This window comes from Nesoenas mayeri, assembly GCF_963082525.1.
Source record: "Nesoenas mayeri genome assembly, contig: SCAFFOLD_36, whole genome shotgun sequence".
NCBI classification, from domain to species: Eukaryota; Metazoa; Chordata; class Aves; order Columbiformes; family Columbidae; genus Nesoenas; species Nesoenas mayeri.
Genome location: NW_027659963.1, coordinates 199179 through 225731, shown reverse-complemented (window position 1 = coordinate 225731; position 26553 = coordinate 199179). Strand labels below are relative to the sequence as shown.

General features: G+C 38.1%; 1 protein-coding gene and 1 pseudogene across 2 annotated transcripts in view; one reads left to right on the top strand and one right to left on the bottom strand.

The window, feature by feature from the left end:
* LOC308052527 (sodium channel and clathrin linker 1-like) overlaps positions 1-15314 on the bottom strand; it is a 29755-nt pseudogene extending 14441 nt beyond the window's left edge. The window contains exons 1-4 of the transcript in view: positions 15278-15314; positions 14584-14834; positions 5801-5866; positions 3378-3448 (exon numbers count right to left, since the gene is read on the bottom strand). The product of the transcript in view is annotated as a sodium channel and clathrin linker 1-like (transcript). The remainder of the gene's footprint in view (positions 1-3377; positions 3449-5800; positions 5867-14583; positions 14835-15277) is intronic.
* Positions 15315-18230: 2916 nt separating this feature from the next.
* On the top strand, positions 18231-22654 carry LOC308052538 (UPF0462 protein C4orf33-like; the record flags this gene model as incomplete). Its single annotated transcript, XM_080364613.1, has 5 exons — positions 18231-18426; positions 20293-20353; positions 20547-20598; positions 20703-20893; positions 22555-22654. 5 exons carry the CDS (start codon positions 18231-18233, stop codon positions 22652-22654), a joined length of 600 nt encoding a protein of 199 aa, XP_080220739.1.
* Between the last annotated feature and the right edge of the window lie 3899 nt (positions 22655-26553).

Sequence of the window (26553 nt, the reverse complement as noted above, 5' to 3'; positions counted from 1 at the left end):
TATTCACAGATACTAAAGTTACTGTGTCGCAATCCTCATAATAAAAGATACAGACTTACATTGAATGACTAGATTTGTTAGTGCTGACTACTAGTCATCATTGAATATTTATTAACCAATTTCTTTAAGAGTGGTTGTATCCAAATTTTTTTGCTGTTACAGCAATAAAAAATAGCTGTTTCTAATACTAAACTTTCACTCCCTGATTGGTGAAGTAAGTTACAGTTTACTTACTAGAAGAATTTTGTTGTTATTTTTAAATTTTGTTTGTACAATAAATTTAGGACCAGAACCTGCTTACAAATTCAAGTTACATTAACCACTGAAGATGTGTTTTTCAGAGGGACTTGTTAGCACCTCTCATGTTTTATTTGCCCAGATTTTTCCACTGAAAAACTATTTTCAAAAATAGTGTTCTTTGGAGAAGGAAAATGGTGCGACAAGCAGTCAAAGATTGAGGTAGCATTCAAGGTATTTGCTAAAATAAAGTCTTTCCAAACTTGGTCATCACTTGCTATTTATTTGTGCATGTGTCAAGGTTTTGATTGTAGGGTGACAATAAACCCTGGCAGATACTTTGTTAACCTCCTCTCCTCCCTATCCTCTCCTTGAGCCGCCCCACTCCGCACTAAGTACAGGTGATAAGAAGGCAAGGAAAGACAAAAAGAGTTGGAAAAGATTAAAAATGTTTTACTAATGCTACTAATAAAATAGAAAATACAAAATATACAAAACCAATCTTAAAAGTCCCAGCAAAGATCAGCACTGCTCCAGCAGCAGCACAGCCTGCACCCAGAAATCCTGGACCAGACATTGCAGACAACCGGAACTGGATTCAGTCTGTCACTGGCCTCAGTTTGCAGAGACGACTCGCAAGGTCCTCTCCTAATGTCAGCCATAGGGAAAAGGGACGAGATCCTCATGATCTCCCACTTTCATTTGATGTATCACATGAATGGGATGGAATACTTAATTGGTCAGTTTTAGTCACCTGTTTCAGTTCTCTCCTCCTTGCCCCTCTCGCGGCGGGACATGTATCCTTAACAGCAACCTTGCATTCCATTGCTATGTCTACCAAAATATGTATCCTACTTTAGAAAAGTACAGTTACTAAGAAGACTTCAGCTGAAAGGACAATTCACTGAAAGGGAAACTTGTCTTGTTTTTAACAAAGCCAGGATAGCATACTACTATCTAATTCTTAAAAGACAAAGAAGAATATTTTCACATCCTCACATTTTTGGAATTTCTTTCCTTGCAGAGGACACTGGTATTGTGTTACTGTTTGGGATATCTCATTCATCTATAAATCTTCAGTCCTGCATTGACATGATAACATTTATTCATATAATAAGTGGGTATGAGAGCAATTAGCATTAACTGAACCTATTTTTGACATTCAATAAATAACATCAACATTTGGTTTATTATTGCATTTGTAACATTTCCAAACTCCTGATGTTTTTAATTAAAACAAAACAAAACAAACTACAGGAGTTGCGATTTCCTTCAGTCCCATCTTTTCTTTTTTAAAGGAAACTCCTTTTTTAGGCTTGTTTCTAGGAGTTAGATTACATTTTTTTAATGATACCACTTTGATAAAATAATTTAGAATATGGCATGACAGCCAAAAGGCCAAAGTCTTTCATTTGTATCCCTGTATGCACACAGGCACCTGTATAACTGTCCACATGGCCATGAGCCTGCACAGTAGAAGTGTGTGTTTTCTGCTTTAACTGCTGCTTCAGGAAGAAAATATATTAAGAGGTAAAAGTCCCTGGGGACTGACTGAAAGCTAATAGATCATCTCGTTCTGATGAGATGTCCACGTGCCCAAATATATGTGCATATTTTTGATTAGTTGCTGGTTTTTAAGTAGTGAAACTGTGAGTACATTTTTATTTACATATTTTCCTTATGCAAGTATCCACAGGGTTGGAGCAGGCTAGTCATCTTCATTCTTGTTTCAGAACATTACCTTTATGATTTAATAGGTTCTGGGCAAAACTGCTCAATGTATGTGGCCTAAGTCAATCAAAACAGTTAATTGCATACCACTAATAAACAGACAATTGGTGGTCTACATTTTAATGATCAATATTAATAATATAACAGGTAAACCATGAAACTAGGCATTTCTGTTGTATTACTGAACACACACAAATCTGTGAACAGTCTTCTATAACTGAGTACTGATCTCACATACTTTCTTGCCTGCTCTTCTATAGGGACACCCAACATCTATAACAGGAAGCATGAATGAAGCGCATGCACACATGTGCACAGATTCTCCCTTTTTGGAAGGTACATGTCCCCATCTGCACATCCTTCCTGCTGGAGGTGCAGGTCTCCAGCTTGTGCTGCTTCCCAGAGTCTGCTAAGTGTGTGCTGCTAAGAGAGCACTCCTTGAGTTCCCAAACACATGCCTGATATGCTGGTCTCCATTTACTTCGCCCTGTGCTGCCAGTCTGCCAGCTGAGTGCAGGCTGCTCACACTGTCTGGTGGGGCAGCTGCTCTCAGACATGGGAAAAGGTGGCAATGCCCATGGAGTGACGCCTGGCAGGGTCCAACACACCTTCACTGCTAGGCTGTCACTCTAAGGTCTGTCACCCACAAACACAAGTTTTCATGCTTCCTTTCAAGCTGTCTTCTCAGAACTCTGTTCGTAAATGTTTAATCTGGCTGATAATGATCAGGAGCAACCTTTGCCATTGTTACTCTACCCATAGCATTATTTTGGACAAACAGGTCTCAGAGAAATCTTGTATCTCTATTTTAGGGCACTGATTACACTCACATTCCTCTCAGATTAGCTAGAAGTTCTTGCAGCCCTAAAACTGGTACAATGTTACCTTCACAAAGCTAATGACAGCAGCTCTACATAGCTCTAAAGTAACTCCTGCAGTGATGCTCAGAGAAATCTGGAATATTTTTACCAGTTGTTTCCTCAACATGAAGTTACACAGAAGTAGTTTGCAGGGATTTTATAGCATACATTATAGACAATTCTAATACTTTTGGACATATTTAATAGATTTACATTGATTTATAGTCATAGAGTAACAAGTCTGGATTTTTATAAACTGTATTCTAATGAAAGCCTATCTTCAGAGTCAATTTTGCTGTGATACTGACACTTTGTTCAAATGTTAAATATTTCAGGAATCAGCTGGATCAAACAAAACTAACTGGAAATATGCTACCCTAACAATAATGATGCACACATTTGTAATGAACTTAACAGGCATTAACTGAAACTATTGTAACTATCACCATCAAATCAGTTTGCAGTACAAACAATGCCCGTGATACAGCAACAGGTTAGAAAAACTATAGAAAAGATCTTTAATAATTTTAAAAATTGCCTGGCTTATACCTTGGCTGTTTTCGTAGCTCCTCTGGTTCCAGATTCTGTTCTGTTACAGTTTCCTGCAACTGTCGATTGCTCTGCGAAATAAGGAGATACTTGTAACATTCTCTATATTGGATTGAAAATGTTTATATTTAGATATATCTATATAATTGTTATAGGGCATTTTTACAGTACATAATACCATAAAAATAGCTGATAAGGGCTATTTAACACTGTGGCTGGTCTCCAAGTGCCCAGGTTTAGGTAGAATACTGTAGAAAGGCAAACACAGAGTAATGTTACCTAATTCTCCTCTTCTTTAGGGAGTGTAAAAACTTTCCAAGTTGAGAACTGTAATAGCTCAGACCTACCACCTACATTCCCATCCACTTTAGATATCTAGAATAGCTTGTGGCAATGAGTATCACAGCAGACCACATGTTGCTGGAAATAATTCTTTTGTTTTAAATCGGCTGTTTATTGACATGCTTAATGCTCTCCAGCCCTGAGGCAAGAAACAAGGAGCACGTGTTTCTCCTTCACTTTTTCCATGCCAGCCATAGTGCTGGAGGTGTCATTCTTCTTCAGCTGCCTTCTCATGTGAAAATCCTTCCATATTTTCATTACCCTACTGGCCTTTTCTAGATCTTGCATCCCCTTTTGAGATACCAGAGATGACTACAACTGCAGGCATTATTCAAGATGCCACTGTACCATGAACTTAAGCACAATAGTCCATCCCCGTCCCCGCCCCCCCCCCCCCATAATTGCCAACTTCCTATTTTTTTGACTGTTGCTTCCTACCTCTAAAATACCTATTCTGAGTGATAATTTCAAGACCATCACAGAGTACCCAAAGTGAAAGCTCCCTCTTGCCCACAGGCATTATTTGGCTTTAATACCAATGAAATGTCAGCTAAAACTCACTCAGATACTCAACATCATGAGACCTCCCTGCAGATTTCTGCAGTTCACTTCAGTTTTCATTACCCTAAATAGTATAACATCACTAGCGAACACTCAATACCGAACCTCATTTCCAGAATATTTGTAAATATGCTTAATAGCTTCAACCCAAGCACATCTAGGAAACTCGGCTGTTTTACCACAATAAAAACCTGACTAGTTACTCTGGCTCTTCACTGCCCATTTCTAAGTTCACTAGTTCAAGAGAGAGCATGCTTCTTTATCCCGTGACATCCTGAGGCCTTTGGGAACAGACCTTGCCAAACAGATAATGCAAACAAATTGATTACCTTTATCTTAACATTATGTCTTTCAAAGAGTTCACATATTTCACTCCTTTCCTCTCCACATCATTTCTTTCCAATTTTATTATTTTAAGCATTGATTCTATTTTGTTCAGATACCTACTACTGATTTGCCTGCAATAGCAGATCAAATTGCTTTAAAAGCTCATCATTTTATTTGCCTGAAATTGTTATTGGACAGCAACACCTCCAGCAACTCTGAAGTATCTATCTTTAGAGAACAGTTAATTTTGAGACCATATCTGACTACATAATGTCAAACTTCCTCTGAGTGCATTATTTTGCTTTTACGAATACTAACAAAATGGCTTGGAAAGAGGACAACTGCTTTGCAAGATACAATTCTGTAGTAATCTGCATTATACTACTCAACATTACTAAGTGCTCAATTGGATTATTGTACTGTTTCCAGCACCACAGATCAAGAATGATGACACAAATGGAAAGAATTTAAAGGTGAGCAAGAAGAATTATTAGATATCTTAAAAACATAGTCAAAGAACAAAGACTTGACTTGCTTTGAACAAAATAGAAAAGGCGGAGAAAGGGAAAAGATGGCAATATAGAAGTTTTCAATAGCAGAGGCACCATGACAAATACAGAGTCATCTTTCCTTCATACCTACGATATTTCACACCCTAAAGACAGAAGAGAGCAAATTGCCTAGAGCAGGTTAGGAGTCTTTCTGCACTGCCAGTATCCAAGACAAACACTGATCAAAAACCATACAGGAATCAGATCTTGCAGAGAAGCAGCTGCTCAGCTAAAAACTTCACCATGTCTTTCACTTCACTTTTCCTATGACACTAACATTGTTTGTCACTCCTGGAAGTCCTAAGATAAAGCTAGGGAAGTGGATGATGCGCTAGATTAGGCCTCAGAAAAATTCCTAAAAAAAAAAATTGGCATGTAAACTTACTACTGACTTCTTGAACAAATAGCTCACACAATATTAAGAGCTAATCTCTCAGCCACCCTGATTTGGTGTTTGGAGTTCAGGAAAAAAAGCCATTATTACTCTATTTTTGAATAGTGATTAGAGAAGTTTGCAAATCTGAGTGGCACAAGCTCTTTTCCAGGTGTCTATGTGTGACTTTGTTTTTCTTTTGTACTTTGAGGCTCTAGTAGGAAAAAAACCAAAATTTATTAGGTCACTGTTTAGAAGGTTTTACTTACCAACTCTATTTTCTCATTGGCTGTATGCAGTTTCTCAATCAACTGTTGAAGGCTAGTCAGTTCATTCTAGAACAAGAATTCAGAGTTTCTTATAATCATCATAAAAAGTGTGTAATTAAAGAGTTCCATGGTCAATTTAAAACATTTTCAAAAAAAGTATATGTGTTGCAGAAAATTCAATATGCCTGTGTAGATTTTTGTTAGATTACTTTTAGCTGTTAACCTAGTAATCTGGCAAGTTAAGTTTAGTATTGAAAAGCATATCTGAATTTCACTCAGTTACATATTGCCTCCTTCCAAAACTCATACACTATTACTATCAAAATATGAAAGCATACATGAACAGTGCCTTTAAAGAGCCACACAGACTACAATGCTACTTAGAGGAATTTGCTAAGCAGATCAGCAGACATGTACCCCTTCATAATTAAAAATAATGCCTGTATGGACACACTTAATTTGCTCTTTGCCATATGGAATGTCTTGTGTCTATACAAAAAACCTGTTAGATTAAACTTTTGAGTCCCTGAACTTGAATGCTATTTTCCTAGGAAAACCAGCATAACAAACAAAAAACAAAAAAAGAATTATCTGCAGCATGCCAAGTGATTTCAGAGCAGAGAAGATACTCCTGAGCTAGAATATGTACTGTGCGGTGTTTATTTAACAGCTCAAGGCCAAGTATAAGCCAGAAACCTATTCCAACAACTCCCTAATTTATGTCCAACCCTTACAATGGTCTCCTCTCTCACCTTTGCTTTCTGTCACTTCTAACTCTAGTTGGTCTCACCCATTTACCTCTGGTAGCTATTTTCTGCTCCACTATTAAAAGCAAAAGCTAAAATAACATGTATTTATCTGAGAAGTCTTTTTCTATGGGAGACCAGTAGCATTTAAGAATAAAAGGCAGCTCAACCTCACTCTTGTTCCGACGGCATTACAATCCACCAAGAATTTAGTTACCAATGAGAAGTGAAATCTGCCAACCCTAAATTCTGCAACAGCTACCAATGACTCTGTGTGCTCTACCATGTGTATGTTACCAGCAACTGACAATGCAACAAACAAATAACAGAAGGAATAGGAGCAATAAGTTGGAACTACACACAGGTAAAATAGTCCTCACAACTATTACTTGGAATAGTTATGAAACTTGACAGAGCACAATAGCTGTACAGATGTTTTACCCGATTCTTGGAAAATAACATATTGCTCAAGTGGACTTAATAACACAAAAGAAAAACAACAACAAAATCCTTAAAAAATAAATTTGTTACATAGGTGAATTGTAACAGTGCCCACAAGTCTAGTGTACTTGAAAACAGAAAGCAAATTCTAAAACTCTGTATTATCTTTTTATAGACCTAGAAATATCAACAGTGAGATGGACACATCCATGAAGTTTCTATTAGTTCTTCACACGCTGAGCATCTTCACAGAGCTTGTCAGAGCAAACCAGCTTCTTTTCTGAACTAAGATTTACTGAAAGACCTTCCCCAGAAACAGCAGCAACCAGCTGCTCAATACAAGCTAGTGTTAGAAGAATACTGGTGAACTTTATTCTTCATCTGTTTCCACATGCTTCTTTACTGAATGACAACAGGAAACAGAGACTACTTTTTCCCACTACCCCACTGTGATCTTAGAGACAAAATTCAGGATTCAAACATATGAGAACAACATGAAAGACTTCCACCTTGGAATTCAGAAATCTTTAGCAGCTTTTTCAGATGTTGAACTCTACTGAAGATTTCCAACCATCCAATTCAAATTTATTATTTATATGCAAATGTATATCTTGTGCACATACACATTCATCCTCAGTGAACTCCCCTAGTTCCTGTCCATACATTTGAAATAAAGAACCTTTCCAGTCCTAACAGTGCATTGATCTGATTAATCACTGGCCACATCTGACCACTCAACTTCAGATGACTATTACAGAAAATAATTAACAGTACTGGTAGAACACCACCCCCCACCCAATTCACTTTGATTACACAGACCCACATTCCCTACATTCTAGAAAGACATACCAAAATTAATAAAAATAGAACTGAAAATTACTTTCAGATTTTGCCTTTCAGCCATGAGAATCTGTGTTTCAGTTGTACCTTCCTGGCACTCCTCCTGGAATTGCTTAAGCTCCTATAATACTTTCTGCCAGACAAAACAATGGTTTATATAAAATACTCAATTAGATCACATTTTTCTTCATGTATTATTCCCTAAAAAGAGAAGTCTTAAGTTCTATTTTGAAGAAATGCCATTTTCTCTACTTATCTCTGCATATATTAAAACTACACAGACAAAAGACCAAATTCAGATGCAAAAAAGCAGATTCTTACAAGTTCAAATTCCACCTACAAGTGAATTGCAAGTTTTATGGACTTCTTATAGCTCAAACTTACAGGTATTTACTGTAGGTCTACAGTATATATAATATTCAAATACAATTCAGCTGTCAATTTAACTTCAACTTAATCACATGCAGCAGGATTGATACATTATAATAAACTCAAAATTTTTGCTTATCTTCTCAGATTTAATTACTACTTTCTATATCTCATATATACTTGTCTTCTCACATCACATTACAATGTTTTAATCAAAATGACAAACTACTCTGAACATTTTAACTGAACAAAATATTTCATTGATTTTCTGGTCAGGGATTCAATCTAAAGATCAAGTCAACTAGGTAAAATTACAAGCCCAATTTAATATTAAAAACTTCCTATATGAATCCAGGATAGGAGGAAATAAAACTGTAAAAATGTTTCATCTCATGCACTTGTTTCATCACTTGTAGTTGTTCTTGATAGTTTCTCACTGTTTGTTCATCTCCAGGAATATCAGTTCCTGATAGCATGAAAGGAAGAGACTCCAGGTGGTCCTCAACAGCATCTTTCAACTTCACAAACAGCCTGAAATTCAAAAAACTAAGTTCAGCAAAGTATTTAACAGGGATTTTTTTAACAACAGAAGTACACCATACCTTCCATCTGTACATACTGTTTACTTCCAACTCATATTTAAATATATTAATCAAGTTATGCTCTATGAACACAAACAGTTTGAAACAGCTTAACAGCTAGTTAAGAGACACAGTTAGATCTGCTAAACCTGGTGCTCTAATCTATATTAGGCACTTCAAGACTCCAACATTAAGCTTGTGAGTATAAAATCTTCAACTATTAAGTAGATTTAAAAGATTTCAAGGTCCTAAAAAAAGATTAAGTTTTAGAAATTAAAAAAAAAAAAAAAAATCAGCAGCAGTAATAGGGCAGTGCAATTATTTACCGTTCATTTTCCTTGATGACTTGTTCACATTTCAGTCTCATCTCACTCACTTGTTCCTAACACAAAAACATGCAAGAGTAAGCATTCATTTCAGTGACACAAACTTCAGTAATTCATTCTTTCACTTTTCAATTCCAACTGATACTGTAAAAGATGGACAATTTAATTCAGTGTAATACAGTAAATGAAAGGAACTTTCTTTTGTAAGGAGAGTCACAGGATGCCCTTTAAATTTAACAGTTGCTAAGTCTTGTTATACCTGAGCATTCAGAAGTCATTATGAGCATTAAACTTGGCTTTTGAAATTCTCATAGCTGTTACAGATTGATTCTTAATTAACTCAAGTTCTTTTAGGGATACAGTGGATAACTCATCTTTTATGCAGCAAAGATTTGAGATAAGAGTTTAGGACTTAATTGAGTAGAAATTTCAGTTACATGAGTCAAATAGACTGTTTTGTTAACTAAACAGTGCAACAAAAGCAAAGTGCTTCAATTGCCTTCCAAAATCAGTCAAGTTCAAAAATGGTAATTGCAGAATCTTTATGATGGACAGATTGAACTACGTGCACTAACCAAAACCAGAGTAAAACTTCTGCATGTAGATCACAAGTAAAAATTGCCTTCTGTATGCATGACGTTTTAATTATTAAACATACCACTTTGCTTTTCAGTGCTTACATGAAACATTAAAAAGTTCAATTTTTCTGTGGTTGAGAGGACAGTCCCACCACCTCCACCTCAGTCTCCATGATAATACACATTTAAAGAATTTTTTGAATATGAAAAACTATTAAGAATGAAAAAATCTGGGTATATCGACACTAGCAAGACTGAGCTGGACTGCATGGCCAAGATCAAATGTTTAGAGAAGAGGAGCAATAGCTGGTGCATCTGAACATCACCTAGGAAAGGACCTGCATCCATATCAGAACATCTAGTGAAATAAAACATGCGTGTCTCATTTCACAACACCACTTCTCCAAACACTCAGTACACCGTGCACTTTGGACAGTTTTCCAGCCTCTTCATGGAAAGCTCTCCAGCCACTTGAGGCAGACCATAGGCCAGCAAGTTTGTGAAGCATGGTGCAGGCATACTTTCCCCTATATATTCTGGGCCCCTCAGTCCAAGAAGGACAGGGAACTGAGAGAGTCCAGCGTAGGGCAACAAAGATGATTTAGGGAGTGGAGCATCTCCCTTATGAGGAAAGGCTGAGGGAGCTGGGGCTCTTTAGCTTGGAGAAGAGGAGACTGAGGGGTCACCTGATTAATGTTTATAAATATATAAAGGGTGAGTGTCAGGAGGATGGAGCCAGGCTCTTCTTGGTGACAAACAATGGTAAGACATGGGGTAATGGGTTCAAACTGGAACACAGGAGGTTCCACTTAAATTTGAGAAGAAACTTCTTCTCAGTGAGAGTAAAACAACACTGGAACAGGCTGCCCAGGGGGGTTGTGGAATCTCCTTCTCTGGAGACATTCAAAACCCACCTGGACACCTTCCTATGTAACCTGATCTAGGTGTTCCTGCTCCGGCAGGTGAATTGGACTAGATGATCTTTTGAGGTCCCTTCCCATCCCTAACATTCTGTGATTCTGTTAAAAACTAACGGCCTGACACTCACCCTTTACATATTTGTAAACATGAATGAGGTCACCCCTCAGTCTCGTCTTCTCCAAGCTAAAAAGACCCAGCTCCCTCAGCCTTTCTTCATAAGGGAGATGCTCCACTCCCTTGATCATCTTTGTTGCCATGTGCTGGACTCTCTCCAGCAGTTCCCTGTCCTGCTGGAACCGAGGGGCCCAGAAATGGACACAATATTCTAGATGTGGTCTCACCAGGGCAGAGTAGAGGGGAAAGAGGACCTCTCTCAACCTACTAACCACCCCCCTTCTAATACACCCCAGGATGCCATTGGCCTTCCTGGCCACAAGAGCCCAGTGCTGGCTCATGTTCATCCTGCTGTCCACCAGGATCCCCAGGTCCCTTTCCCCTACACTGCTCTCCAACAGGTCATTCCCCAACTTACACTGATATCCGGAGTTGTTCTTGCCCAGATGCAAGACTCTACACTTGTCCTTGTGTAATTAAATTTATCCCCGCCCAACTCTCCAGCCTGCCCAGGTCTCGCTGGATGGCAGCACAGCCTTCTGAAGTGTCAGCCACTCCTCTCAGTTTGGTGTCATCAGCAAACTTGCTGACAGTGCACTCTATCCCCTCATCCAAGTTGTTGATGAATATATTGAATAGCGCTGGTCCCAGTACTGATACTTGAGGAACTCCACTAGATACAGGTCTCCAACTAGACACAGGCCTCCAACTGGACTCTGCCCCACTGACCACGACTCTCTGGCTTCTTTCCTTCAGTCAGTTCACAGTTTCCTTCAGTCCACCTCACTACCCAATCATCCAGTCCACACTTCCCCAGTTTAGCTGCAAAGAGGCTGTGGGGACTGTGTCAAATGCTTTACTGAAATCAAGATCGACATGACTGCAGGTAGTTTTACAGTTTTATATGCAACCCAAAGCTGTCGTTCTATCTGTACTGTTATCATATACAATATCCCACATGATCACTTTCAGGTTTATGTTCAAAAAACTTTGAGTGCTGGCCCAATTTGATATAATTATCTTTTTTTTCCCTAGAGAGGCTCTGATAGAAAGCATAATTGCATCTGAGGTGGAATAATTTCATTTAAAAAAAACAATCCTACATTTGTGCAAGTTCTAAGTTAATTTCCATGTATCTTGGCATCAGCAAAGTGGTGATGCCTCATCTTCTGCACAGACTTTCAGAGAGCCATATGGTTCCCAGCTCAAAAAGTTACCTCCACATGAGACCAATCTCTTACAAAAGAGAAGTCCAAAAAGTGAAAAAGTCTACTAAAGTAGAAATCAAGTATTCTTTCGAGGATATATCCTCCTGAAGATTACTAAGTTTTAAAAATGCATGAAAAGTAACAGAATTCACTGGTAAGGCAGTTTTTTCCTGCTATTGCCTGGAAAAACAACAAGCAACTCTAGATTTGTGTGATGGACCCAACACAAGGCCAGGCCACACTGCAGCAGGCTGTGCTCTATGTATGCAAATGTTTGTCTCCAGTTTCATAACAAAAATTCTTAATACTTCCATCCCTGGGTTCACATACCTGCTTAACAGTAGTTCTGAAAATATCATGTATTTCATACTGTCCAAGCGCCACACTGGGCCTCTGATCTGCAAAATACAATGTTTGATAATCACAGCTACAACATGGGCTGTCATCTAGATAAACCTGACAGCAGTCAGAAATAAGTTTAACAGTGTAGCGCTTTGAATGCACGTGTCATAAAATTATTCCATTTAGTACAATTATTTTAATGAAAATGGGACCTGAAAAAGTCCACAAAGATGGTGTAATAATAATGAGTTCTATTTCTTTAGCATTTGTTCTGCTTTCTTTTAGAAATTTTTAAAAATGGAGTTTCTGCCTAGAAACCCCACAAACACATACACGTTAATGATCCACAAGGCCTCAATATGACAAATCACATTGTGTGTCCAATTCAATTAGCTGGATGTGTGACAACTTCTTGTTGTGAACTCAACCCTGCAGTTCTCAACAAACGTTCAAAAAATTTGGGTCAAAAGAGCTTCACTGATAAATGGATATAAGCATCCAAGTACATCCAGAACAAACCCAAACATGAACGAAGAAATGCAGTCTGTCAGGAGATGCTTTCTCTAAAAGAAGCAAAGCATAATGAATAATGAGATTTCATACTGCTGAGTTAGAACATCAGCTAAGGCATCACTCTTCCTTATTCATCTGAACTCTGGCTATTGGGATTTCAGAGACGACTTGCACTACAAATGAAAGAACCAGCAGAAGGCTGCAAGGGAGAAATAACAGCTCTTTCTACTGTTCATGGAGTGTTCCTTGTTCTAACAAATACATAAAGATCTGAGTGACACCTTTGTAACTGGAATGGGTAAAGAGGAAGAAAAAGGAAGTCAGGAAGGTAATGCAAACGTTTTGATTTAAAACAACTTTTTGCCTATTTTTCTTTATATACATCCAAGTGGTTCTTTTTGTGGTTCTAATCTCCTAAATGAGACAACAGAAAAATTACAGAGGGGATAAAAAGGAGTAAAAGGATATCGAAGGACATGAAAGGCAAAAGTAGCCAACCTCCTCAGGCACAGCAGTCTGCAAACATCAGAGACCACAGGTGCAAAAGGGGTCAAACCTTCAACACCACTCACAGGTGTACTCACCTGCAACAGTGAATCCCTAAAGACATTCTGATAAAATAATTTATGTGTTTAGTAGCTTATCACAAAAATATGTAATTCCTCTATTTCATTATATGTTTTTGTGATAAGCTACTAAATACAGCTAAAACTCAATTCATAACTGATCATTTCATTCTGAGAATCTCCTTTACAGCTACATATTTAACACAACAGGTATTTATGATACAAAGCAATATTTAGTAGTGCTTAGAGAGCATCTTTATGCATATTACACACATTCAGCATTTTAGAACTTTGATTTCACACTCATAAAACAAGAGGAACATCAATCCATATATTGGACTCAGAGCAAGTCTCAAATCACTTGGTATGCAAGCCAACTTCAAATTTGTTATTTGGCAGCCTTCAAAACGCATGAAATTTTTAAAAGAGAGAATTCAACTCCTTGATAGAACAGGCAACTCTTACCACTTTACCATGAATTTAGTCTGAGCTCTAGTTAGAGCCTAATGATTTATAAATAAGAAGCTGCACCCAAACAAACTAAATCCATATTATAATGCAAAACCAATATTAGAAAACGCACAATTTGTTCAAATCATGGTATAAGAAATACTCATGCAAAACTTGATAAAGATATGGGCTTATGAGCTGGTCTATCATCTTTGGCCAACCAAAGCTGTCATACAAAATCTACTATCAGTTAAAATGTTGAGGTTCAAGTGATGCACAGGCATAGCACTTCATGCACTATGATCTTGTCCTACTTCCTACTGTGCTATCAAGTTTTCCCACAACACTCATTAGTGACAGTAACATACTCAGGACAACCTATCAACTCATTGTCTATAAATTGTGCAGAGCAATTTTTCCCAATATTTTGCTGATAAGTAATGAAACTGTACCCTGATTCAATCATATTAAGCTTAAAGTTATCAAAATTGTAACAAAGAACACACACTTAAAAATACTGATTTTAGTTCTTAAAGCAAATGTTATGCGTAACTGGCAAGGCAGCTTTTTGCCTTTGAGGTACAAGCCAAGCATAGGAGATGCAGTAGTTTCTTAACCAGAGAAAAGAGGTGTTATTTTTGGTTGTTACCCTCGTTAGCAGCTCTTAATTATTAGTCTTTTGCTGTCGTTATTCGCTATAGGAAACACTAGAAGCACTACAGAATATAAGTAAATCCTCATTGCTGCAACTACATGCAAAAGAGTTTCTATCCTGTGTAGAAACTGACGCCGACTCCCAAGAGGCAGCGGCCAGGCCCCCACTCCTCCGCTCCGTCCTTCCGGCAGCCCCGGGACACCGCCGGCTGCGAGCCGCGCCGTGCCGGGTGCGAGCCGCGCCGCCCGTGAGCCGCGCCGCCCGTGAGCCGCGCCGCCCGTGAGCCGCGCCGCCCGTGAGCCGCGCCGCCCGTGAGCCGCGCCGCCCGTGAGCCGGAAATGCCGCTGCTGGAGTTCGCCCGGAGCAGCCGTGAGGCAGCCGGAACTGGGAGCAGTTTCGAGCCCTGTGGGGGGCTCCTGAGTTTAGTAATGCGCTCTGAAGTACAGCAAGAGCTGTTGTCTCTGACACGGTCTCCAAGTACTCCCCTGTCCTCTTGGAGCGGTTTAGAAAAACACCAATAGAATTACTTCCGCCTTGCTTTTGTCGGTGTTACTGAGGTTGATAGGGTTTGAGTAGAGGACATAAATCCCTTGGATGAGGAGAGGTGAGGTGATGGGGCGGCAGCTCTGTCCTTGCTGTGCTGCGCACGTGGCTGGGGTGGCTGCGGCAGCGCCGGGCAGCCTGGGGTCAGGTCATTAACAACTGCCTGAGGTGTAGTGTTAAAAGGTAATTAAAGGTCTACTGTTGCGGTTTTAAATTACTTTTGCACCATTACTATGTGTTGCTATTTTTATTGTAACTGAAAAGCATTCTAGTAACCAGCTTACCTGAGTCTGTGCAATGTAATAAACTCACGACTTGCATGGCCATTAATTTGGAAAAATCTGAGCTCTGCTGTTCATCAAATAAGTCAAATAACTTGAGCACCGAGTAGACCTCTAATGAAAGCTAGTGGATGTTTTGCAATTTTCCCTATTTCATGGTTATCTTTCAAATTGCTTGTTCTTACAATTAAGAGTAGTATTTGTTTTCAAAAATATGTCAAAACTTCAATCTGGTTATTTCAGTACATGATAAGCTCTTCCTGCAGGAGTTAAGTTTTTCACCAAAAAAAGACTGTCTCATATAGGTATAAATAGCAAACTGATAAGTATTTTATCTTCATTTTTACACACAACAGTTACAGTAGTGTCTAAATTGGTTTAGCAGGTTCTGTTATTTCACTGTTGTGTTGGTGTTTTTTTTTTTTAACTTGGTATGTTGTGACTCTGTTCCTGAGACAACCTTTCAAATCTTGTGCACAAAGAGAAGCTTTGCATTCCTTACTTCAGTTGGAAATTATAATAGCTAGTTGTGCAGTTCTGCCTGGATTTTAAGATATTCCTAGGCTACTTTAATTAGAAGGCTATGTTTTCTTTAAACACTATTGAAATCTGTTGGTATTTTCTAATAGGTATTTCAGATATTTACCTTGACCAGTGAGTGCAAAGAGTTAAAATATATTAGCACAAACTGAAGATACAATAATAGAAGGAAATATCAACTTCTAAGTCTGTAATGTTATTTTAGTAGGGCAGTATAAAATGGGTTCATAACACTTTATTAGCTTTCTTGGATATACCTGTCTGCTCTTAAACTTTACTCTTTGAGTAAGTGATCCTGCTTGTGTTACTCTGTCTTGTTTCCTTTCACAATAAGTGCACGTATGGCATATAAAGGTCCGTTTACAGGAATTTTCCTGTTCGTTTCACAAACCACTAGGAAGGGTCTTACCATCTGTGTTTACTCCATGCTCATGCTGCTTGATGTTTGCAGCTTAGAAAATTAAAAGCACAATACTTGTCTGCATTTCCTGTGGATTAAGATTTTCTAGATAACTTTAAGGTTAGATAGCCCATTGAATATGTTTTAGCAGCTGTTCGTATTGTGTAAGGGGCTTGTTGTTTAATACATTTTTTGTGTTATTTAAAATATTTGAGGGTGTTGGTTGACAGCCATCTGAATATGAGCCACCAGTGTGCCCAGGTGGCTAAGAAGGCCAACAGCATCCTGGCTTGTATCAGGAATAGTGTGGCCAGCAGGACTAGAGAAGTGATTGTTGCCACTGTACTCAGCACTGGTGAGACCCCACCTTAAATCCTGTGTTCAGTTTTGGGCCTCTCATCATAAGAAAGACATTGAAGTATTGGAGAGAGTGAAGAGGAGGCAACGAAGCTGGTGAGGGGCCTGGAGCACAAGTCTGATGAGGAGCAGCGGGGGGAACTGGGGCTGTTCAGCCTGGAGAAAAGGAGGCTGAGGGGAGACATTATCGCTGTCTACAACTACCTGAAAGGAGGTTGTAGCATAGAGGGTGTTGGTCTCTTCTCCCAAGTAGAAAGTGATAGGATGAGAGGAAATGGCCCCAAGTTGTGCCATGGAAGGTTTTAGATTGGATATTAGGAAAAATTTCTTCATGGAAAGGGTTGTCAGACATTGGAACAGGCTGCCCAGGGAAGTGGTGGAGTCACTATCCCTGGAGGTCTTTAAAAGACGTGTAGATGAGATTCTTAGGACATGGTTTAGTGCTAGAGTTAGGTTATGGTTGGACTTGATGATCCTGATGGTCTCTTCCAATCAAAATGATTCTATGTTTCTATTTAACAAAACATTATTTTGTAAAAACATAGTTTTGATTTCAAGAGATGTTTTTGACCTTTTGTGGCAATCCCCCTAATTAATGATGTGAAATAGTCTGCTGGTGTTTGAATATCAAGAATACATTGTTAATGTTGTTAGAACTTTCGATAATGTTACTTTTTATATTTGTATAGGGTGGAATTAGTAATGCTTATTAAATGCCCCTAGAGTGTGACTGGATGGATGTTCTCTTATGACTAAATTAGAGTTTTATAGAAACATTGAACTTCTTCTAAATCTGCCTGGTACTATTACAGAATGCCCAATTAAAACAATGTTTCCTAAATGCTCTGGGGAACTAGAAGCTGAGGAGCTATCAATCCTTGTCTTGAGGATAAGATGAAATACTTGGTCTGTAATGTGGGGAAAAAAACCAAAACACCAAACCAAAAATTCAGAAGTTAATTATGATTATAAGTCAAAATTATGATGGTTCTATTATTTATCAATGTAGCTAAATAGGTGATGGAGTTGTTCCCCTGGGGAATATAGAACCGTCTACATTTTGGCTTTGCCCATTTTTGTCTAGCCTGTATTCCTGTTAAAATGAAGTACTCGTCTGAGCTTAAGGCTGTTCTTAAGGTTTGTGCAGTTATCTCTAAATAACAGTAGCTGTAGGAGTGCAGTGCGCCCTATTCTTGCTGCTCTGCAAACATCCAGTGTGTTTAACAAGATGTGCTTGCAGTTTTAAAATCCTTTAGTTTAGCTAGTTTGCAATGACTATCAAGAGAAGCTTCAGCTAATTGTTTCATCATCTTGCATCTCACATTCATAGAAGGTTTTTCTCAATGTATTTTTCTTATGTTACAAAATCATCTAGGACCATTTAGTGGAGACTGTTTTAACTATTCTCTTGATAAATATTTCTGATAGTTTTGGAAGGTGTTTATTTAAGTACATAGTTGAAATGCCTTAAGCTTGGTAAGACTTCAGAGTGATTTGTAACCATACAGGTTTAAAAACCTATGAAAAGTATTCATGTAACTATTTATTTAATTGGTTTATAAAGCTAAACTATTTCAGCTCTTCTGTTGCCATGACTGACTGTAAGAAAGTGTGCTTTTTTCCTGGCCAAGCAAATAGTGCAGTTGATGGTGGAATGGAATGAAATCTTCTTTGACAGAATTTAGAATTAAACACACATGGGATGGTTTACCTGTGAGCCATGAGCCAGTAACAATTGGGCTGAAGTCAGACAATGCAGGACTGCTAATGGAAGTTAATGCTCCATTCTTTAATGATCCTCCAGCACCACTTAGAGAGCCAGGGAAACCTTGTAGTAGACTGTGGGACTATGAGGGTAAGTATAACCATTCTGTTGCAAATATCTGATCTGTGTCAACACTGGTGTTCCTCTGTAGTTAATACGCCTGGTCTTTATTTAAGGGTCTATAATGTTTGGGTTTTTTTTTTTTTTTTAAGTGATCTAGTGGTTGTGAGTGCATGACATCTAATTCAATTCAGTTTATTTAGTCACAGTACTGCTTTTAAAGATCAGATCTGAAATGTGAAAGTTTTCCTTTCTCTTATATCCTGAGGTCTTTGCGAAAGAATTTAGTTGCAATCACTGTAAACCCTTAAACAGCTCCTTGAGTAACTCTAAGCCTTATACTATATTCAGCTGTAAACTACCCCAAACTGTATCAAGAGTGATGCTCTTTTTCTAGGTAGTTAGTTGATTTTCATCACTAACACTCCTGGCTGTGAGGTGAGTGGTTGTTTTATGGTAGAGCAACAATACAAATGACTGTGAAAAGAAGCAAATATGTTTTGTCACTCAGTGGCCATAAAGAAATGGAGTACAATGAGCTGGAATAGTCTCAAGAATGATGATGCTGACTCTTCCTGATCCTGTCAATAGTATAGGCACTCAAACTTAGTTTATGGCTTACTGATATAACTTGTGGAATAACAGAGGCTTGACATGTTAGAATAACAAAATAATTTTGTGGCATATGTGAAGAAATGCATTTGCACTAGGTAAATAGGAGTGAAATCCTAAAGATGGGTTCTACTTTTGCTTTAAGAAATGGAGAGCAATAGCTAGAACATGTTTACTTCAATCGCTTTTCCAAAGTGTATTTGAGGAATACAAAGATATGAAACACAGAAAGAGCAAGTCATAAAATATGGCTTACAATTGTACCTAAATGGAATGGAGAATATCCTTATAGGAATGCTGTTTTCATTTTGCTTTCCTGTCAGTACTGTCACTTTTACCTCTTGCTTTGAATAATGCAAGAATTTAATGCTTCCAGCAGCAATCTACTTCCTGATTATTGAACTGTTCTGATTAAAGCTATATTAGAACAACATTAGCACCTCTTTGATTTTATTACCTAAAATGTAAAAATAAAGTTAGCAATCATATTAGAAAGCTTTAGTTAGAATAATTATATAATGTTATTGCTGTGAGAAGCACCATTATAGTGCTACTTTGTATTCCTGAGACGTGATCCAGTAGTCACACCTGACTTTCAGTTACATGTGGAATACTGATCCCTTGTCCAAAGTACCAGCCATCTACAGGACAGGGAAAAGTCATTTGAGCTAAACACTTTCTTACTATTTCCGAGATTTAGCAGACTTGGTTATGGGCTGTGTGCTCTGCTGTGAGCGTATGTTCCTCTTTTCATCTTTTTTTTTTTTTTTTCTGCTGCTCTGAACCCTCAGGCTACCAGCAAACATAAGACTTTTGCACTTAAGTGCTCTACCCATAGTGCCTACTGTGAGTATGATTGACTAGAATTGCTCTGTCTTGGTCAGCTTTGTTCACAGCAGGCATACTAGATGAAATCACTATGTGCTGATGCTTTTCTTACTGCATTGGCAGCTAGTGGTTGTTAATAAACCTGCCATTTTTCTGCTACATCAAGATCTGTATTTCCAAAGCTAGAGTTGGTGAAGTAAATAAAATTAGTATAATGCTTTGTAAAGCTCTTTGTGGTGATAGGTATTAAAAAAAAGCTCTTGAAGTTACAATGATGGCATAGGATTTTAAATAGGAAGCTGTCAGTAGCATGTACATAGCTAGACAAATTCTGCCATGGCACAGGCCAAAAATGAAAAGCAAGATTGTTTTAGAGGGATATGAAGGTGTCTAGGATATTTTAAAATAGTTATTATAAAATACTGATAGCCTGTGTTGTGGTTTTTTTTTTTTTAGTTGTTGAAGCATTTTTCTTGAGTGACAGAACTGAACAGTATTTAGAAGTTGAACTTTATCCGTAAGTACAGCACTCTGGCAAAAGTCACAAATGTTAATTTGCATTTCCAGTTCTAATGTTTTGTTAGATATATGTATGACGAAGGCCGGGTACCAAAGTTGTTGCAATCCGAAGAGTGTGAACGTTTGTGACAGAACAGTACGCTAATAATTTGGCATGATTTTAAGAAAATTGTGTTCTGATTTCTTGACAGCCATGGACAACACTTGTTGCTGCTGCTTTCTGGCAAAAGAAGAGTTTGGAAAGTAAGTGGTCAAGTACATTCATAAGGTACAGAAAAGATATTTGGTTTTAGGTACCTGTTGCCTGATTGGGAGATGATGTTAACTCTATTTTCCTTCTTTACCAGGAAGAACTTCCTTTAGAGTTTGAGGTTACCAGAATGAAAACCAAATGGGAGGGTAAAGCTCACCTTCCATGGCACTATTTTCCACTGTGCACTAACAAATTTGCAATTCATGGCTCAGGAGAAGAGAGAAAGTATGAAGCGCTTCATCCCGTGCCTCGACATGAACTACAGGAAGGACAGAAACCAGATTTGTAAGCGTGAAATTAGCTTTTTTGTAGAATAGTTGCACCATTTTTGGAATACTTAAAGCAAGCTAACCTGGTTTCCAGACTAAGTGCCAGTAGGATTTTAACTATACTGCTCAGCCCCAGCTCCACTGGCACTGTACTTTGTATAAGGCCCCATAGCAGATAGCTGTAACCAGTGCCTGATTGCTGGGTTATCCCCTAGCTGCACAGCAAGTGATACATTCAGCACCATTGGCATCTGTTTTATTACCTTCCTCAGCTAAATCGTAGATAGGTTGTTCTATATTTTCCTTGCCTCCAGCACCTTCTGAAATGTTGTTTAGTGTTAATTTCACTAGGTACATTTCCAGTAAATCTCTTTTGCTTCTCCTCTGCTGTGATAAACGACCTCACCTATACAGATGGTTCCATATTATGGAAAAAAATTGAAAGGCAGACTAAACTGAAAAGTATATTAAAAAGATACCCAGTATGAATAGAAAAAACTAGAATATCTTGATTTTTAAGTTATGCTTTGAGCCTCTTTATTGTCTTTGACTGTGAGGCTGAGATGATTTGATAAAACCTCTGGACACTTTGTATAAATGAACTAGCTCTAGAACTCCACCATAGTTCTTATACAAACTTGTTAATCAACATGAAATTATGGCCAGGTAAGGTAAATTTTAGATAAGTTACCCTTTTTTGCCTTTCTTTAAGAAAAAATTAACTTTTGGAAGTAAAAAATAAATTGTAAACTATTGCTAATAAAGAATATTCTGTTTAGCTGTGTTCTGTAAGAAATAGATACTTTTTTCCTGCGGTAAACTGGAGAATGCTGGTAATATTTTTCAGGAAGGGATTATTTATATGCTTTCTGTAGTACTTCTTCCAAAAAGAACCCTTGACTTTTTCAGACATTGGTAGCAGATGCAATTATGTGAAAGGTTGCTCCTTGCTATGTTCATTGCTCTTAGTTTGTCTTCACTTTTACAAATTACTTTCTAATAAGAGAATTCTACTTACCTTTTTAAATGGGTAGTGCAGTGTCAGATGTTCTATCTACTGTTTGACAGTTATTTTATGTAAGAATTAGGAATTGAGTGCGGTGTCTTCCTTCTGTTTCTCTATGGTAGCCTAAAGGAGAAACTCTTAGCAAGAACTGATTTCATAATGTTTAAAGGAAATGAGCCTTGTAGCCTTCCAGAAAAGATATATTTACTAGCTTTGTTATCCTGTCCTGCCACCCTCCTTTCTGTAAGGAGAGGATATCACAGGGATACAATTTTTCAATTGCTCAAGAGCTGTAAATTATATTTACTTCATTGGAATGCAGGTAACTCATAAAGTAGAACAGTACTGTGCTCTTGTTCTGGCTGCAGTTCCAGGCAACATAAGATGAGGGAGTTTAAAAGGAGGGCACTCTGTTCATTTCACTTTGTGCTGTGTGATACTTGCTCATAGCTGAGGATTTTGCCCTGTTTTCTAGTACAAAATTTTCAGAAAGACAGTAGTGTTTTTATAAAAAAACTCAGATTTTGGAAAAAGAACACATGGAATGATGGTTACATTCCTGCCCAAGAAAACATGAAAATAAAGATTAATTAAACCTCTTGAGGATACTGCCTTTAATTAAGACACATGCTGAGACTTGTAACATTTTTGTTTATTTCTTCTCTTTGCAGTCATTGCCTGGAATTTTTTAAAGAATTGAACCTGAAAGAACTAATAAGAGAAGACTGGAAGCAGCCTGAATCAGATATATGGAAGTCTCTCTCTAATTAAATGGGTTGAGACATACGTTTTTATACAATAGCATTAAGGTTAGATGAAGGTGTGTGTAAAAAACTTGAACATTTTGAGCAGTGTTTGTAAATATCAGATTAGTAAGGCTTTCCTTGACAATGAAAGCATTGAGCAATCTTAAACTGTGAAGTATTTAGGCCACTTCATTCTAAATGTGTGAAATAAGCAATGGCTTCTGTTTCAGTTCATCTGGGTATGGAGTTTTTCATCTATATGACAGAGATGGATCTGTTTCTACCAATGAAGGGGGAAAAAAATGTGCCAAAGTTACACCTTTGTTTTCATGAGAACTCTAAGCTTCACAAGGGCAACATCTGGCTTGGAATATTTTGGCTTCTTGTAGTGGCTGCATTTCTGAAGCATTTTCACTGCTGCTTGTTTGTTTCTTGGCTGTTGAATGAGATCATGTGCACTAAACTCTTTAATTGCTATCAGGAGAAAGAATGCTTCCTCCAGGAACAGAAAATAATATAGCTGTTATGGCATTTTGTGGCACAGTACTTGCATTGCAAGATGCTGGAGGTATAACACTAGCCAGCCCCTTTCCGATACCTGAAGTTTTTCTTTGTACAGTGCTGAAGGCGGAACTTAATTAGTTACTTTATTAGCAGACCTCTCTGCTTCACATTTAGTGTGGAACTTCTAGTGATATTTAGATACAGAGGGTAGATTTACAAAAGGCTTTATGCATTCCAGGAAAAGTTTCTCATAATGTTTATTAAAATTTTTGATATAGCTGTGTGCCTACAAAAGCTTGTTTGTTATCATAAAGTCATAGAATGGGTTGGACGGAGCCATAAAGATAATCTAGTTCCAGCCCCCCTGCTATGGGCAGGGACACCTTCCACTAGACCAGGTTGCTCAAAGCCCCATTCAACCTGACCTTGAACACTGCCAGGGATGGGGCATCCACAGCTTCTCTGGGCAACCTGTTCCAGTGCCTCATCAGCCTCATGGTGAAGAATTCCTTCCATGATCTTGCCGGGCACAGAGGTGAGACTGGTCTGTAGTTCCCCGCGTCTTCCTTTTGGAAGGTCCTTTGGGGTTTTAAGGCCTTGTCACACCGCCTTAAGGATTCAGCTCAGACATAAGAGAATTTGTTTGTAGGCCACCTAACCTTGGGCATACTCTAATTGTATGTGCCCACGTTTCTACATACAGGCATGCATATTTTTAACAGTACTGAATACTGTTAGCTGGTAACATCCAATATGTACACTCTTGCAGGTTTTACAAATGGGATTTTTTTTTTTTTTTTCCTAGCATACTAAGTGCTGCTTGTTTGTGGCTGCTGACTTGATCCTTTTTAAATTAAATTAGAAAATGGGAATCTCACCCACTAAGCATATCCTACATCTGAAAAGTAGGTGACTTCAAAATCAAACTTTTGGTTTCGTTCAGAATGCGGATTCAGACCACGACATGATCTTCAGTCCTTCATCCAGTTGAACTGTCACAGTATCACAGTATCGCAGTATGTTTGGGATTGGAAGGGACCTCAAAAGATCATCCAGTCCAATCCCCCTGCTGGAGCAGGAACGCCCAGGTGAGGTCGCATAGGAACATGTCCAGGTGGGTTTTGAATGTCTCTGGAGAAGGAGACTCCACAACCTCCCTGGGCAGCCTGTTCCAGTGCTCTGTCACCCTCATTGAGAAGTTGTTTTTTCATCACAGTGTAGAAGCTGGTTGTGTTCTCTAGTTTTGTGAGGAGGATTGTTTTGGGAGTCTGAGAGAATAGCAAATTCAAAATTGAAGGAGTATATTTCAGAAGTTATGCCATGAGGATGTGTTGTTTTTTTCTCGTCCTTTTGTGCAGCACTTTCTACTGAACAATTTAGAATCTCGCAAGATCCTAGAAGAGACTAGTGTTCTTGTAGTCTACCATCCTGCTCAAAGCATGACTGTTGTTGAAACTAGATGAGTTTGCAGAGAGCCTTGTTGAGTTTCAAATAACTCCAAAGATAAAGTTTCAAGTGCTCTGGGTAGCCTGTTTCAATACTCAGTTACTTCTGTTACAAAAACTTATGTAATGTCTGTTTCCTGGTGCTGCGACTTGTGCCCATTGCCTTTTGTCCTTTCTCTGAGCATCTCCAAGAAGAGTGACTGTTTTTCACTGTAACTACCCATTAGGTGTTTGAAGATAACTGCTAGGTCCTCTCGGGTTTCTTGAAATGCTGTCATTCTCCGTTTGTCTTTTGTGACTCTCATTAGTAAGCACCTTCCCCTCAGACTGACAACATAAATGTGTAAGCTGGGTTGTAACTCAGAGCAGCAATGCTCCCAGGCCTTTCTTGTTTGTTTAGCTCATAAATGATTCTAAAAATCTTGTGTGTATCTTTAGTTATCAAAATGCGTGCAAAATTTTGCACAAGACTGCACTTTAAGTCACATTACTAAAAGGATTTTCTGTTATCTTAGCAGTAATAACCATTGTCTGGTCATGTTTTCTGTGCTATCTTTAACTTTACATGTAAATTCTGCTTGAGAGCAAAAGAAGATGAGAATATCTGCCTTTGTGAAGAACATCTTTGTGTGATTAATATCTGTGAAATAGAATGTTACTTCAGAGGTTTTGTTTGGCTTTAGAATTCCCTCTTTGTACTTCCAGTTTTATGTATATATACTTTCAAATTTAGGATATTAGCCTCTTTCAGGTACAGACTTTGGCATGCCAATACACTGGGCCATCCAATTGTTTTTGCTCTCTTTTAATTAGACGCTATAGATTCCTTGCTATGAAGTGCCATCTGTTGAAAATTCTAAGTATTGTACTTTTAATTGTTTGGCTTTTCTACCTTCAATCTGTGTACAGTTTTCTAAAGAATGTCATCAGTCTGAAATATTGAATAATTCAATAAATGTTGATTAAAATTCTTTTTAGATACATCTAAAAGCTGCTTTTGAAATTTCAGTCAAAAGCAAAACAAAAATATAAATTTCACTATGTTTTTAGACTTCATTTTAAATGGTTTGTCAACAAAATGCATGCAAATGTTCAGAATGAGTTTTTTTCCACAAAGGTTGTCTTCATGTGATGAATGATGTTTTGTATGTAAGGGACAGTAAATCAAATAATTTATTCAGAGGCTTCATCTTGTATTCATGTGCGCTTCAAACTGACTACTTCAGATTTGACTTTGGATGCAAATTATATTAACTTGGAGGGAAATAGATTACTTCCTCTAAATAAGTAATTTAACGTAAAATAATTGTCTCTGCAGTACAAAATGTAATGCTAGACGCTTCTGAAAATGGGAATTGCCGTATAGACATCACTTGAGGCATGCTGTTCCACAGTGCTGTCAGGTGATTCACATGTGTGTTTCTGAGCTTTAACATTGTTTGAACTGTAAATGCTGCCCTTCATCAGAAGGTTTCCATATGGGCTCCTGAAGTGCAGAGCTGAAACCTGTGCACTGACTTGTTTCTAAAGATTTAAAGTTAAATTAATCCTGTGGTTGAAACTTACTGTAGGGAAGAGTCTTGACATAAGGTATGCATTAGATGAAAGCACAGTGTCTTGGCTCACAGTAGTGAATTCATGGCTCATCACTGGACAGTACAATGCCTGCCAGCATCACAGCTCCCAGGACTTTGCAGGGATGGCATCGGTGTTTGTCGAGATGACAAGCTGGTTCGTAGCCTTCTTGCTATGATTGGCTTTTTAACCAGGTTTCATTTTACACTGGAGTCCAGTTGTAGGCTGTCTTTCCTCAATTGCCTTTTTTTCATGACATACGAACTTGAAGAAAAAACAAATTCTGTTCTGCGTGAGTTCCGTGTAAGTACACGTTCAGTGATTAATTCTGGCCTAGAAGGAACATGATTCGATCTAGTGTAGCTCAGTGTGTGTATACACATGCATGCATAGATAGAGA